The sequence below is a fragment of the Lacerta agilis genome, chromosome 13 (assembly GCF_009819535.1).
Source record: "Lacerta agilis isolate rLacAgi1 chromosome 13, rLacAgi1.pri, whole genome shotgun sequence".
NCBI classification, from domain to species: domain Eukaryota; kingdom Metazoa; phylum Chordata; class Lepidosauria; order Squamata; family Lacertidae; genus Lacerta; species Lacerta agilis.
Genome location: NC_046324.1, coordinates 15,957,894 through 15,972,586, shown reverse-complemented (window position 1 = coordinate 15,972,586; position 14,693 = coordinate 15,957,894). Strand labels below are relative to the sequence as shown.

The following is a 14,693-nucleotide window of genomic DNA, read 5'->3' as shown; positions in this document are numbered from 1 at the left end:
TTTGCTTAACTTTCTCCCATCTACACTCCCAACACTTTTCCTCTGTTCCCAAGCAGATCAAAATCGCATCCCTTGCTAAGCAGTCCTCGCTCGCCACCATCACCCTTGATGGCTATGCGCGCAGAGTCGATCAGCCCTGCGCTGCTGTAGCCCTCGGGTGCAAGGAACTGTAGGAGTGGGTGGGTCCGTTTTGAACAATAAACGAAGGAAAACCACTTTCAAACTTGACTACGCAGCATGTTTGTGTGCGTGTGTGTGTTTTCTAAAGAATAAAAATACATACCTAAAATACATGTCCCGTTGAATAAATAGAACCAACATCAGTGGACCTTGCCGAAACAATTTCAATAGACAGTACCGGAGAGGAATTGTCGATGGATAACTCAGATTTACCTGACACTACCAGGGGCTCAGAAACAGAGTGTGATTATGATGCAAGCATAGAAACTAATATAGATGATCCCGATTTCCCGGATGAGAACTCGAGAGTGAAAACGAAGAGGCGCGATACAGATTTAACACTAAACACAGTAGGTAAGTGAGTTTCCTTGTTAATGTAGGTTATAGCAGTGATTCCCAAACTGGGCTGGGCCAGGAAGCAAGTGTGTGCCATGAGAGGGGCTGGAAAATGAACCTTGGTTAAAACGAGTGCCCAAACCAGGCGCATTCGCTCTGTAGGGATGCACTCTTCCCCAGCAATGACCTCCACCAGGGGTGGGGAACCTCACCTTTGCCCTTGCCCCAGGTTGCACCCCTTGCCCGCTGCCCTCCTTGAGTTCTTTTGCCCGGCCGATATGTGTTCCGGAACTGTGATGGTGTCTCTGCTTGTCTAGATGGAGAAGAGGTGGTGTCAGGGGAACCCCTTGCTTTTGCATGGCTGGGATCTGCACTACTGCACTAAGATCACATCCATTGCTCTGTCCACTTTTGCCTCTGGCCTCACCCACTGTCAGCGTGCGACTCCCAGAAGGTTCCTCACCCCTGATCTACACCCACACACTGTTTCTGCCACTCTTATTGGCAGCGATATCATCCGAATGAAAGGGTATAAGGAAACACCAAAATTTCCCTGACAGCACCTTGCAATGCAGCAGAGAAGGCAACAGGTGAATCATAGAAATGTCCCAACCCTGCATCCGGGGTGAAAGGGGGCGCTGGGTGCAATTTTAGATGTGCTCTCTGGCAGCCACGAAAAGGAGGCCCGCGCTGTTCGTCTAAAACAGGTGTGGGATGAACCCCTGGCCCTCCAGATGTTACTGAACTGCAACTCCAATCAGCCCTAGCCAGGGATGATGGGAGGTGTAGTTCAGCAGCATCTTAGACCACACTTGGTCTAAAAGCTGCATGAGAAAAGGAAGCAGCGAAAGAATGAGACATCTCTCCATTCCACTCTCAAAAATGGTCCGAGGGAACTGTGCCCCAGATTCTAAAAGTTTTGGAAACGCTGGATTAGGTAAAATGGAGCATAGAGAGAAATAAGCATCTAGTTCTGATAGTATGTAGATGGGCCCGATCTAGTACTCTTTTTAAACCTGTTCATTTCAAAGGCGGAGATCTGACCCTGTGTGTAATTCTCCTGCTGGGATGCATGGGAATTCAAAAGTGCTAAGCTTTCTAGATTGTGCCCAGTCTTAGCACTTGGCAGTGAGCCAGACCTCAAACACTTTTTATCCCATCCTTCCCCCCCAATCTTGGGTCTAGACATTGTCCTCTATTTGCTAATGTCTTTTAACATGATTCTGCTACTAACTTTGTTATATGCATGGCATAGTTGCTAATTTAAAATGCTCTTCTTTTAAAGCTACCTTTGAGAAAGAGTAGGCTTACCTTAGCAGTTTCCCACCTTTTTCTGCATGTTTCTGCATTCAGATGTCTGTATATCTTTATTCTGTGTCCTAATCCTGCTCTAATAACCTCTCTTTTTCTTTCTCTCTTTTAAATTCATACTTCCATTTGCAGCTCCAGATCTTTCAACTTCATGCTGTTCTGTAAAGAACAAGGGTGTAGCTGGAAAAACAAAAGCTTTAACCATTAAGTGCACCCTTCCTGATGTCCAGGCTTTTCATTTGCCTCTGATGTGCTTGCTGGTGGCTCTGTGTGTTTGTGTGTACGATTCCTCCCTCCCCTCTTGCTATCAGCACATTCAAGCACCAGCCTCCCCTTTCCTTGTAAAAGGTTGTTTTCTGTTCATATAAGGAACAATGAGATCAGTGGCCAGCTCCAAAAGAAATGTGCACCCAGTGGCTTGTATTAGATCTTTTTGACTTTCCTTCTGTGGCTAAGGGGAACCCCACACACCCAGTGCCATATCTCAGAATGCTTCAAATCCCCCCCCATTCCAGATGTAGTCTGATGTGCAGCAGAGAAGTGTAAGTTGCTGCTGTATGCCAGGTCAGGCAGCTTCTCCATCTAACCTAAGTTTTACTGCTCCCAGCATATAACCTCCTCCCTTTAAACTGAAGATTTAACTGGAGGTACAGTGATTTTTGTTGGAAGCCGCCCAGAGTGGCTGGGGAAATCCAGCCAGATGGGCGGGGTACAAATAATAAATATTATTATTATTATTATTATTAACCTCAGTTGTCGAATGTAATCCATACCGGAAGACCATTCGACTTCCGAAAACGTTTGATAACCCAGGCGCAATTGCCGGTTGGCAAAATCCATTGAAAAAATGGAGGGGGGAAATGGAGAAACGTGCCGCGGAAGCCATTCGAGGTGTCATCAAAAAAGGAAGTGTTCACTTCAGAGCCAGTGTGGTGTAGTGGTTAAGAGTGGTAGACTTGTAATCTGGGGAACCGGGTTCATGTCTCAGTCCATGGTGAGGGGGGGGGTCCCCCACACTCTCAAGTGACGTCTCCACTAGCTGCTCCCTCCCTTCTTGTTCTCTTGTCATGATCTCAAAACTGGGTAACTCCTCCCTAAGCTGTTCAGCCAGTGTGGTGTAGTGGTTAAGAGCGGTGGACTCGTAATCTGGTGAACCGGGTTCACGTCTCCGCTCCTCCAAATGCAGCTGTTGGGTGACCTTGGGCTAGTCACACTTCTCTGAAGTCTCTCAGCCTCACTCACCTCACAGAGTGTTTGTTGTGGGGGAGAAAGGGAAAGGAGAATGTTAGCCGCTTTGAGACTCCTTCGGGTAGTGAAAAGCGGGATATCAAATCCAAACTCCTCTTCTTCTTCTTCCGGGTTGTCAGCGTTCGGGTTTTGAATTGTTCAACTTCCGAAGCGTTTGACAACCGAGGTTCCACTGTGCAAAGGATAGAGCTTTGGGATTTTCTGCATGCAGAACATATGCTCTTCCACTGAGCACTGCTTCCTCCTCATTTGGGAAGAAAGAACATCTAAATTCTCCTTTCAGCTGTACAGAACTCATTGCACGGTTCCTTGGATCCTGGCCAGTGCGTAAAATGTTCTTGTGTGACTTCATCTGTCACCTCCTCCAAGAGCAGCTTGATTCAAGAATATAGTCTGTAGACAGTGAAAGTCTGGCATAAGGCAGGGGTGGGTAGCTTGTGGCCCTCTAGATGTTGAAGGACTCCAGCTCCCATCAGCTTCTGCCAGCATGGTCAATAGCCAGGAGTGAGAGGAATTGTGGTCCAGCAGCACCCAGAGAGAACCTCTGTGCTCTCTTTGGAACTGGGGAGCAGGTGCAGTTTTATTAGCCAAGACCATCAGGAGGAAACCACAGTGGTGGGAATTGTGAGACAAAAACATCTCCAGAGGGCACCTGTTTGGCAATGGCTGCTGTAAATAATCTCTCCTTTGCTGTTTGAGCAATGCGCTCCAAACTTCTAGTACTTGGAGCACATTTAAATTACTATTTCCTCCCTGAGTTGAAACTGGATGCACATCGTTCGCCAGATACCTTGAGCAGGCTTGGGATCTCCATTGATACTGTCTGCTGTCTTTCGCCCTGTGCATTGTGCAGTTGTCTGTAACTCAGGTACAGGTTGGCACGGTCTAGCCATGGGATTCCCCTCCTCTATTAGCAAAAGGCCGCATCAGGGAAATGACACATCCTTATTCCCTCCTGCTGGATTGTATCTCAGTCTTGTCCGTATTATTGGCAGAGAGAGGGGAGGTCAGTGCTATGCATGGACTTCCCCTCCGCCAGTATGATATTGCTCCTTGTTCATTCAACAGGTTACCTTAATGTTCGATGCTTTTGCTCCGCTGTTGCATCCTGGCACAGAGTTTGGTCTTTGAATTTTTTTTTGGCTGTTCTGGAAACTGAGTCCTGCCCAAATTGCTACTCTGTTCCCTGTTCCTCCTAGTGGGCTCTGGTATAATAAAACTCCTCGATCAAAGCCTTGTAACTCCAACCAGTTGCCATATTTCATCTAACTTTGCAGTTAGGTTTTCAACACTCCCCCCTCCCCTTTCTGTATTTGTCTGTCTGTCCTGGAGCTGACTTTTATGTACATTCGTCCTCCGGCCGTATTCTGCCGGGGACAATCAGTTTGTTTCGTGACGTCCAAAGGTCAGAGCAGGGAATTCTAAAAAAAGTACTTTATGAACTAAGCTGCCTAGCAGTTTCCTGCCTCTTAGGAGAGGTGTGTTGAATTTTTGAATGGCTTCCCATAACAACAAAATCTCACAAGTGGTCTGCAACAAGAATAAAATACAGTAATCAACTTAGATTATTAAAAACATAAGGGTAAAAACATCCAGCCGCTGGTGCTGCACAAATGAAACTACTTCTCAGAAATGTTAGTTGCCCATCCACAATGATCACCTGCAAGCATGCAGATCACATGGCCACACTCTTCCCCCACTAGGGTGAGGTGTTTCTTACCTCCTTTTTTTAAAAAAAAAAAGCTAATTGATTTTAAATTTGCATCTAAATTAGTGTATGCAAATATGTGCCTTTTTGTTGTTTTGGCAGTGAACTTTCTCTTATTTTTGGGGTGTTGCACAAGTGCCCCCTCTAGCTGTTGCTGGATACGTTAGCATCTTTTAAGTTCAGAGCAACACAGGGACAAGCCAATCTTTTGGGGAGTGCAGAGTAATAGGGCATAAAAAGTCACAGTACTGCTTGGAGCCGGGTCACTCTCCCCCTCAAAACCCACCTCTTCCATGAAGGTGTTGACTTTATCTCTTGGTCCCTCACCCTGTTCCAAAACTAAGCAGACATTTTAATTGTTGCTGATATACACCCCACACACACTTCCCATACGTCTCCATTTGTTGTCTCACCCCACAATTGATGGTATGTTCCTGGAGCTTTGGTCCAAAGGCACACGATGTAGCCACCTTTCTGAAGCCAAGCAAACCAAGGTCTGGCTCTTGGGGATCCCCAGTGATGCAGGATATAGCAATGCAATTAAATGTATTTAAGGCTGTAAGCTCCTCAATGCAAGAGGCTGAGAGTTCTGTTTGATTTTTCTCCTTTATTTACTCTTAAGTTCACCCCATTTATTCTCCCTCGACCGCTTTGTTGCAGGGACCACATAATACTCATTCCGCATTTGTAAGGAATCAAATTTTTTAGCGTTGCCGCACCTATACATCGGAACTCCCTGCCTCTTGATATCAGGCAGGAGCCTTCACTGTACTTTTCGGCACCGGATAAAAACATTTTATGCAAGTGGTCAAGTGGGTATATATGGGGTATGCGAGTCAACTGGTCCCAAACTGTGAAGGGTTGTTACCTTGAACTTGTCCCACTAGCGAATTGGCAACCAGCACAGGCCTCTGAGCAAAAGTGTTATAAGCTGACAAAGTCTCGTTCCTGGCAGCAGTTACGCTGCAGCATTCTGCACTCCCTGCAGCTTCCAGATCAAGCTCAAGGAAAGCCCCACGTAGAGCACATTGCAGTAGTCTAATCTCAAAGTCACCATTGCATGAACTACTGTTACGCATCAGATGTTGGGAGGGCAGGGTTATGATTGTAAAACCTTTTACCTAATCTCTGCCTTGTTCCAACCAATGGCTTGCAACGTGAATTTATCTCGCTTTAATAGTGATGTGCTTAGGTAATTTTAGACTCTGGTTTCTGGCACTACTCAGGCGAGTGCCATTGAGGACCGGCAATTCCCCTGCCTGCTTCTTGCCTCTACATACTTCTGAGAAAGTATGAAAATGAACATTTCAAGTCAAAATGGATGGTGGCCAGTGTGTGCGAGTCCACACTTTCTTTTAGATCTATGACTCCACCAAGCTCCTAGCTGCTCCTAGGTGCAATTGCTCAAGCTATGGGACGGAGCCAATTCAGATTTCCTTTTCTTCAATCCATCTCCCATGTAGTTGCAGTGGGCCTTAAGCTTTTAAGCTAGGCCTCTACCATTGCACACGTGTTTATTCAAGGGCGGCGGAGGTGCGATTATTTGACCTGCACCAGGACCAGGGGTAACCCCCAAACCAGCTAGGGAGACAGCTTGTCATAGTTTTTAGCACCTCCTCGGACACTGAATGCAGCTGTTGTCAAACCGGCACCCGTTCAGGGCTGCCCCAAGTCGCCTGGTGACTTGCTGTAACAACTTAATGGTGAGTTCTGGCACCTATTTTTTCTTGGGGGGGGGGGGGGAAGCACTGGCTGTAAGTAAAATGCATTGCCTTCTTTGCTGGCTCTGGGAGCTGCAACTGCTTAACTTGTTCTACACAAGGCAACTCAAGCCTTTTCAGAGACCCAAGACCCAAACATGCATTTGGGGACCCATTTCTCAATCTTTCACCATACATTTGCATGGTGGTAATATGCCTGTTGCAACCCACCTTGGATCAGACCACAGACCACCAGTGAGTCCTCACCCACCAATTGGAAGACCTAGGCAATCTTCAAAGATTATATTGAGGAGTTGTGTTAGGGTTCTGTGTTTCAATGACTTTTAAGGCTGTCTGCAAAGACATGTTTTCAGTGTTATATAACTCCCTATGTCAGCAGTTAGTGGCCCACTTCAGATGTCATTATTTCAGTCTTATTTCAGACTAGGAGTGGTATTTAAGCCAATTCATGAAGACAACTAAAACTAAAGGTGCACACTTCCAGCCTTATTGAACTGAAGTTCACATTTCTCTCCCTGTTTTAAAGGTGTGTGATGATTTCAGGATTATTATTCTGCTTTTATGGCATGGAGCAGATCTCCTAATGAGGTTGCGTCCGCAGGAGTCCCTCTCTTGCGGAGCACAGTGATAAGTTGCGGCGTAGACATAAATTACTGGCATGGTAATTATTATTTATGCCAGCCACTTTGTGAGGCTTGCCCAAAAAATGAAAATGTTTTGTATATTGTGAGTTAACTGTGGCTCGGTGGGGATTCTTTAGTTGTGATTCCTGTTGGGGTGCTCCCTTTCCTCACCCTCTCCTTTGCAGCTCCCTGCACACTCCCAAATTCTGTTCCAGGGGGCTTCCAACTTCCCCCCTCCTTCTCTGCAGTGTGCTCCCAAAACAAGACCCTTAACAGCTTGGGCCCAGGATACCTTATTCCTCAGATCCTTAGCTGATCACAGGTGTTTAGGGGAGTGTCACTGCTATTGGTCTCTTGTGACTTACCGGTAGATGCACAGCTTGCATCCACCAGGAGCCATGCAGTCAGTAATGTGGGGCCGACTCTGTGGACATCTCTCCTGGCTGAGATCAGACAGATCCCCTCCCTTTTGAACTTTGGGTGCTTTGTGAAGACCTTTTTAGTTCAGCAGGCTTTTTAAGTAAGGTTCCTCCCCCCCCCCCCCAAGATTTTATGGATAATTTGACTTTATCTTTTGTGTCTGTTTTGTACCTCATTGTATACTGCTTAGAAACTATAGTGCTTTTTAATTTTGTTATTATCAATACATACCCTGTATATCAAAGATTTCAACGTAAAATGAATTGTGTTGCAAGAAACCCACAACCATACATAAGGCTGAACATTTTCTGGAGCTCTGTTGCTCCACTGCATAAGAAACATACCCCATTTTGCCATTAAAAAAAATATTGTTCTGTTGTCTTCCCTCCCCTAACCCTTGCTATATTCATTTATTTAACCATATTACAATTTCCCATCTTTGCACAATCCATTCTTCAACAATTGGCGTTCCTCTTTTCGTTTCCCTTTTTCTTTAAAAACAACAACAACAACGTAAGTTGTTTGCCCTTAGAATGTCCAGCTTCTTTGCTATGGAAAACAATACCTGTATTGTTTCCTCTTCTGTATGAGAAATAAAAGAAAAACATGATGTTAATGTACATTGGATTGAGGGTAAGCGAGGAGTTAAATGATGGAACTCCCTCCTACAGGATTCAGCAATGGCCACCATTGATCTAGATGGCTTGAAAAGAGGATTGGACAAATTCATGGCAGAGGAGGGAGAGGCTACGTTCTACTTCCATGGTCAGAGGCAGTAATGCTTCTGAATACCAGTTACTGGAAACTGCAGGAGGGAGAGAGTGCTGTTGTGCTCTCGGGTACTGCTTTGGGGCTTTCCATGGGCATCTGGTTGTTCTCTGTGAGAACAGGATGCTGGACTAGTTGAGCCATTGGCCTGATCCACCAGGGATCTTCTTATGTTATTGGGAGAAGATAAAACTTACGTAGTTAAACACACACACATACAAACAAACACCCTGGTGTTAAATCAGTGTATGAATTGTTGATTATTGTTATTATTTTATTTTTAAAAAGATCTGCTCTGAAGCAGTGGCTTAGCGTGGGTTGCTGGTGCCCAGGGCAGGGCAAGTGTTGCATCCCTCTGGTGGACTGGGGTGTGGGCATTGGGGGAGGAAAGGGCGAGCTGGTCCAACCTCATTGGGGCATCAGCCGCATGGAGGAGGCGCTGTCCCAGCCCTGAAGGCTCAGACCAGGTGCATCTTGCCTCCCTGCAGCTCCGGAAGGTGGCAGGAGCTCAGCCATACTGTTGGTTGTCTGGTTGTGCACCTCTCATAATTTTGCACCGGAGGCCACCACCCCTCAGACCCCCGCCCAGTACACCACTGCTCCAGAGGAGCCCTAAACCCTCTAGAGCAGAGCCTCTGGGGGCTGAACAGGGGAGGGAGAGGAAGAGGAAGGCTTGTTGGGTGAGCAGAAGTCTGTTGTGCTTGGCCAAGGCAGTGTTGCACACATCCCCTTATACTCCCCAAACAAGGCTGTGTATTGAGCCTCTCTGCTGGGTTTCCAGCGCATGAAGTGCTCTGTGTGCATCCAGGGGAGCAAGCGGGGTGCAGGCTTCCTGTCGAGTAACCCCTTTGGTGTGGGAGATTTTCATGTGAGCAGCATACAGCCATCATTTCCCTTTGCAAATAAATTTCCAACTGCCTCTGAATACGAAGCTAAATCTCAGTCTTCAGCTTGATTTCCGCCTCTCGTGACCTGCAGAGAGATTAAACAAGGTGGTGAGTGTACGATGGAGCCTTCTGGAATATTTAAACGATGGAGGAATCTGGTTAAAGTTCTGGACGTGGCCAGATTTGGGTCTTCGAGGGAGGAATTTAAACCCCGAGGGCGCAGGACCCGAAACTGCAAAGTTCAGATTTTTGCCTTGTCTTTATCTCTCTCACATCTTTTTGCTCTCTTTCCCCGCAGCTTCAGCATCAGATAGCGCAGAGCCATCCTCTGAAGAACAAGAGAAATCACTCGACAAACCAAAACAGAAAAAAACTCGCTGCTTCATGTGCCGGAAGAAGGTTGGGCTTACCGGTAAGTTCCTTTTCATTTCAGTAACTGGAAATGCGAGCTGTAGATCAACAGTAAGAGCTTACTTCTGCCTTTGAAATAGACACGTCTTGATCCTCTAACATTGAGCTCAAACCAGCCCCTGCCTTTTGCTCCCCCGTTTAGAGGAGGTGGTGCAAAATTTGGTGATTTTGTGTGTGTCTCTTAAACTACAGTGGTACCTTGGTTTACGAACTTACCGGTAATCCGTTCTGGAAGTCCATTCTTAAGGCAAAGCGTTCTTAAACCATGGCGTGCTTTCCTATAGCAGCAGAGGACTCAATTTATAAATGGAACACACTGAATATGTTCTGCTTCCAAGGCAAAGTTCACAAGCCAAAACACCTACTTCCGGGTTTGCAGTATTCTTAATCCAAGTTGCTCATAAACTAAGCTGTTCTTAAACCAAGGTACCACTGTATCTTTATAGCAGCTGCTATTTGATGCATCTTATTGTTACTGCTAATTACGGTAGGTAACCTGCTCTGTGGCTTTCACTGCTCTTAATTGTTAAATTGGGTTTTTATAAGACTTGTGTTTTTTTTAATGCTAGTTTTATAAGACCTGTGTTTTCTTTATGTAAGTTGTAACTTGGCAATCCACCAAGCTGAAGGGCAAGTTGTGAAGGTTCTGAGCATAAGTAATAATGAAATGGTGTATTTATTATTAACATCACTGGTGTCACAAGTCGCTGTGCCCTTCAACTTGTGATGAGCTGCCAAGCAGCCTTTCAACCAGTCTGATCTGAAATTTTGTGCAGCAAATTACTTTGTGGGTCCCTGCAGCACAATACACACCCAGAAGGCTTGGTTTGGCCCGAATCGAGTCTACACTTCCAGAACGGACGCTAAACACATTACTTCTTGCAAATGAGCCACCATAGCCGCTAGAGGTCCGTGAAAATTTGTGCCCTGGGCTTTTTAGACTCGGCTACCCATGTACTATCTGAAACCAAAGGGGTACGCGTTGCTTTGTACATGGGTGTGTGGCTGAAAGGACTCCCTCGGAAGGGGGTTGACTCTCCTTCCTTGGAGATTTTTAAATTGGATAGGTGGCCATCTGCCATGGATGCTGCAGTTGAGATCCCTGCATTGCCAGATGTGAAATGCATAGACATTAAATTCAGCTCTCCTGCCCCGCTAGGAGCTTCGAGCAAAGGAAGTACACCCCGCCTTCCTCCTGACCCCCAGGCCTCTTACAGCCTCCCTGTCTTCTCTCCTCCGCAGGATTTGAATGCAGATGCGGCCATGTTTACTGCGGCGTCCACCGCTACTCAGACGTCCACAGTTGCTCTTACAATTACAAAGCGGACGCAGCCGAGAAGATCAGAAAAGAGAATCCTGTAGTCGTCGGGGAAAAGATCCAGAAGATTTGAACTGCTACACTCTAGCTGGAATATTAAACAAAAAAACAAAAAAACAAAAAAAAATTATGACCATCTGCAGATGAAATTGACTTGAGCTTCTTCCCCTCGCCCACCCCCTTCCCATTCTTCCTCCCCTCCTGCTTTAGTCATGCCGAATCATGCATGTCATCCGAAAGCATAGCCCCCCTCTCCCTTTTAGAACCTGACTAAACTTTATTGCAATGCCCCCACCACCAACACAACAGCTGAAGAGTTAAGCAACCTTTACACTTGTGAGATTCACTATAGGAGTCCCTGTGGGGCCCCCTGAATAAATAGATGGCTATTCAAGTATTATCCTTTGGAAATAATTTTTAATTTTAGTCGAGTGCAGAGGGCTTTTTATAATACCGACACAGAGATATATCGGAAGGCAGCAGCGCTTTTGTTTGTATTTCCTCTCTCTTCTGTTGTTGTACTCAAACATGCATGCATTAACCTGGCCGTTTTTGTTTTTCGGGGAATTTTCCTCTTTTGTTTGTATATAGCTTTCCTTTCCTTTTCTCTGCAGCACGATTTCCCTCCCCCCCCCTCCATAACGCCTCGTACGGCACAACTAGCGATCAGTAACTGAATGTATTTTAATCATTGCGGCTGCTTGGGTTTTTGTTTTAGTTTTGTTTTCCGTTCTCCTCCCCCATTAACAAAGGTTTATACATACGTTAGCATAATAGCTTGTTTGCACCCCCACTACCTATTTATGTATGAATCATGTGTAATGCGTGAGTCTGAGCGTGTGTGTGTGTGAGAGAGAGAGAGAGAGAGAGAAAGAGAGAGAGAGAATTCTGAGATTTGTGTGTGGGATTTTTGTTTTTCCTTTACAGAGATAACTTCTAGGATATTTCTTCCCACACCCTTCTCCCCTGTGTGTGTGTGTGTGTGTGTGTGTTCTGGGACGGGGGGAGGGCGGGGGGTTGTCTGCACTTCCTTGCCGACTGCAGGTTTTCTTGGGGTTTATGTTATTGGGTCCTTTATGTACACCAATATGAAGAATGATGAAGTTTTAACTGTATTGTATTTATGTTCATCCACGTCTTTAACTTTGATTAAAATAAAATTTTAAAAAATTGGGATTTGGAGGCGATGGTACGAGTTGCTTTGTACCCGGAAGGACACCTTCGGAAGGGGGTGGACTCTCCTTTGGAGATTTTTAAGCAGAGGTTGGATGGCCATGAATGCTGCAGGTGAGATTCCTGCATTGCAGAGAGCTGGACAAGATGACTCTCGGGGACCCTTCCCACTCCACAATTCTATGGATGGAGTGGTAGAGTATCGGGGTTTGCACCAGGAGGTCCCAGGTTTAATCCCCAGCACCTCCAGGTAGGACGGAGAGGGTCTGGAATCGGCATACAGAGCATGGTCTCCCCACACTGAGCTATGGCTCAGTTTGCTGCAGTCACCCATACAGAATCTGTCCACCCTCGTCAGCACCACGCCAAACTCATTTAAAGTGTGTGCCCCCCCCAGAATTCTGGGAACAGCAGTTTGTTAGGGATGCTGGGAATCGTAGCTCTGTTTAGGAGGTCAACAAGAGAAGCCATGTGTTTCAAATGTATGGGGTGGAGCATTAGTCCAGGAGCACAGGTGGATGGACCCAGACCGTGTGTGGTCCTCAGCCACTCTCCCTTTGACCTGCCTAGCCCTAATGCATGGGTAGGCAAGCTAAGGCCCGGGGGCCAGATCTGGCCCAATCTCCTTCTAAATCCAGCCTGTGGATGGTCCAGGAATCAGCATGTTTTTAAATGAATAGAATGTGTCCTTTTATTTAAAATGCATCTCTGGGTTATTTGTGGGGCCTGCCTGGTGTTTTTGCATGAGTAGAATGTGTCCTTTTATTTAAAATGCATCTCTGGGTTATCTGTGGGACATAGGAATTCGTTCATTTTTTTTTTTCAAAATATAGTCTGGCCCCCCCGCAAGGTCTGAGGGACAGTGGACCGGCCCCCTGCTGAAAAGGTTTGCTGACCCCTGCGGCGCCTAATGCTTTCCCTGCCATGCCCAGCTGATCGGCTGTCACTTGGATGATACGGAAAATGTCACTGTTCTCAAGACCGCGAAGCAGCTTAGGGTCCACAATCTTGCTGAACTGATGCTCTGGGGAGCGGAGCGGGGAAGTTTTATATAAGTGGGTGTGGAATAAGTGTGTTACTCCGCGTGCCTCCCGCATGGTCTCGTGGCGGGTGGCAGCGTTTTAAAACACACCATGAAAAACTAAAACAACTTGCAAGATTAGGGTGGGTCCTAATCTCAGGTTTTCAAGGCTAGGGTTAGAGGCTGAGGTGCATCTTCAGCATTCATGGAAAACTCCAGTGAAATTGCCACACTGCCATTATTCAGTTTAATTCTTCAGTATTAAAAGACTGTTAAAAGCGCAATTGTAAAGGGACCCAGGTGGCACTGTGGGTTAAATCACAGAGTCTAGGGCTTGCTGATCAGAAGGTCGGCGGTTCGAACCCCTGCCACGGGGTGAGCTCCCGTTGCTCAGTCCCAGCTCCTGCCCACCTAGCAGTTCGAAAGCACCCCAAAAGTTGCAAGTAGATAAATAGGGACCGCTCCAGTGGTAAGGTAAACGGCGTTTCCGTGCGCTGCTCTGGTTCGCCAGAAGCGGCTTTGTCATGCTGGCCACATGACCCGGAAGCTGTCTGCGGACAAACGCCGGCTCCCTCGGCCTATAGAGCGAGATGAGCGCCGCAACCCCAGAGTCGGACACGACTGGACCTGATGGTCGGGGTCCCTTGACCTTGACCTTTACCTAAAAGCGATTGTAGCATTTAAATGTGGTGCGAGCCTATGCATGTTCATTCAGAAGCCGGTCCCACTGAGCTAAATAGAGCTTCCAGGAAGGGGGCCAGAGTGGCCAAGCTGTTCCAAATATGTTTATCAGTTATCCGTACAACCCTGCCTGTAAGGCAGTGCAGTATTGCCCCCATATTGCAGATAGGAAGACTGACGCCTGGAGTGCCTTGCCTACTGCAACCTAATGTTTTTTGTGCCTCCCCCCCCCCAAGAACTAATTTGCTTGAAGGAGCTTTCTAACTTGAAGGAACTGTGCGTTTCTAAGGAATTCTTTCTGAGCTGCAATTGAGAAAGAGTCACGCTGAGACTTTGGGCTTTGCCCAGCCAATATAGGCAACGTTCAAGGCCACTGGAGGGCTACAGGCCACTGGAGGGCTACAGCTTCCCCCAGTCCTGGATTAGCTAGGTCCTGCATGGTGCAAAGGAATTTCAGGCTGCATCAAAGATGATTGGGAAAGAGAGTCTCTTTTTGTCTGTGATTCCACATCTCATGCCAGCAGCCTTCCCTCAACCTGGTGCCTTCCAGATGTTTTGGAAGCTGCTGGCTGATGGGAGTTGTAGTGCAAAACATCTGGGAGACACCCGGTTGAGGGAGGCACAGTCCAAGGTTCATGAAGTTTGGGGGAAGTGTGCCTGCCCTCCCTCAACTGCTTTTGTTATATTTTCTCCAGCCTGGATCTGGTTAGCAAATGTTTGGAAAGGGCTGGGCTGGTGGGGAGGGTGGGCAAAGGGGATGAAGGTTGCTGTCGAGTCACGCCAAACTCTGGGATTCATTACTTTCCTGGGCTGCAGGCAGCAACCTCGGAAGGGGTGGTCTGCAGGGAAGGGCTCTGATTGGCTCTTTCGTACAGGGAAGGGAGGGA

General features: G+C 46.8%; 1 protein-coding gene across 7 annotated transcripts in view; it reads left to right on the top strand.

Annotated features, from left to right (window-relative positions):
- The window catches only part of ZFAND6 (zinc finger AN1-type containing 6), an 83,431-nt gene extending 71,318 nt beyond the window's left edge, over positions 1 to 12,113 (top strand). For 5 of the 7 annotated variants that reach the window (XM_033166702.1, XM_033166698.1, XM_033166703.1 and 2 more), the window contains exons 5-7: positions 313 to 534; positions 9,501 to 9,614; positions 10,856 to 12,113. In XM_033166702.1, coding sequence (XP_033022593.1) covers positions 313 to 534; positions 9,501 to 9,614; positions 10,856 to 11,004 — 485 coding nt within the window. In that variant the 3' untranslated portion in view covers positions 11,005 to 12,113. The remainder of the gene's footprint in view (positions 1 to 312; positions 535 to 9,500; positions 9,615 to 10,855) is intronic. The other 2 variants (XM_033166704.1, XM_033166705.1) reach the window with 2 other exon arrangements.
- Positions 12,114 to 14,693: the final 2,580 nt, after the last annotated feature.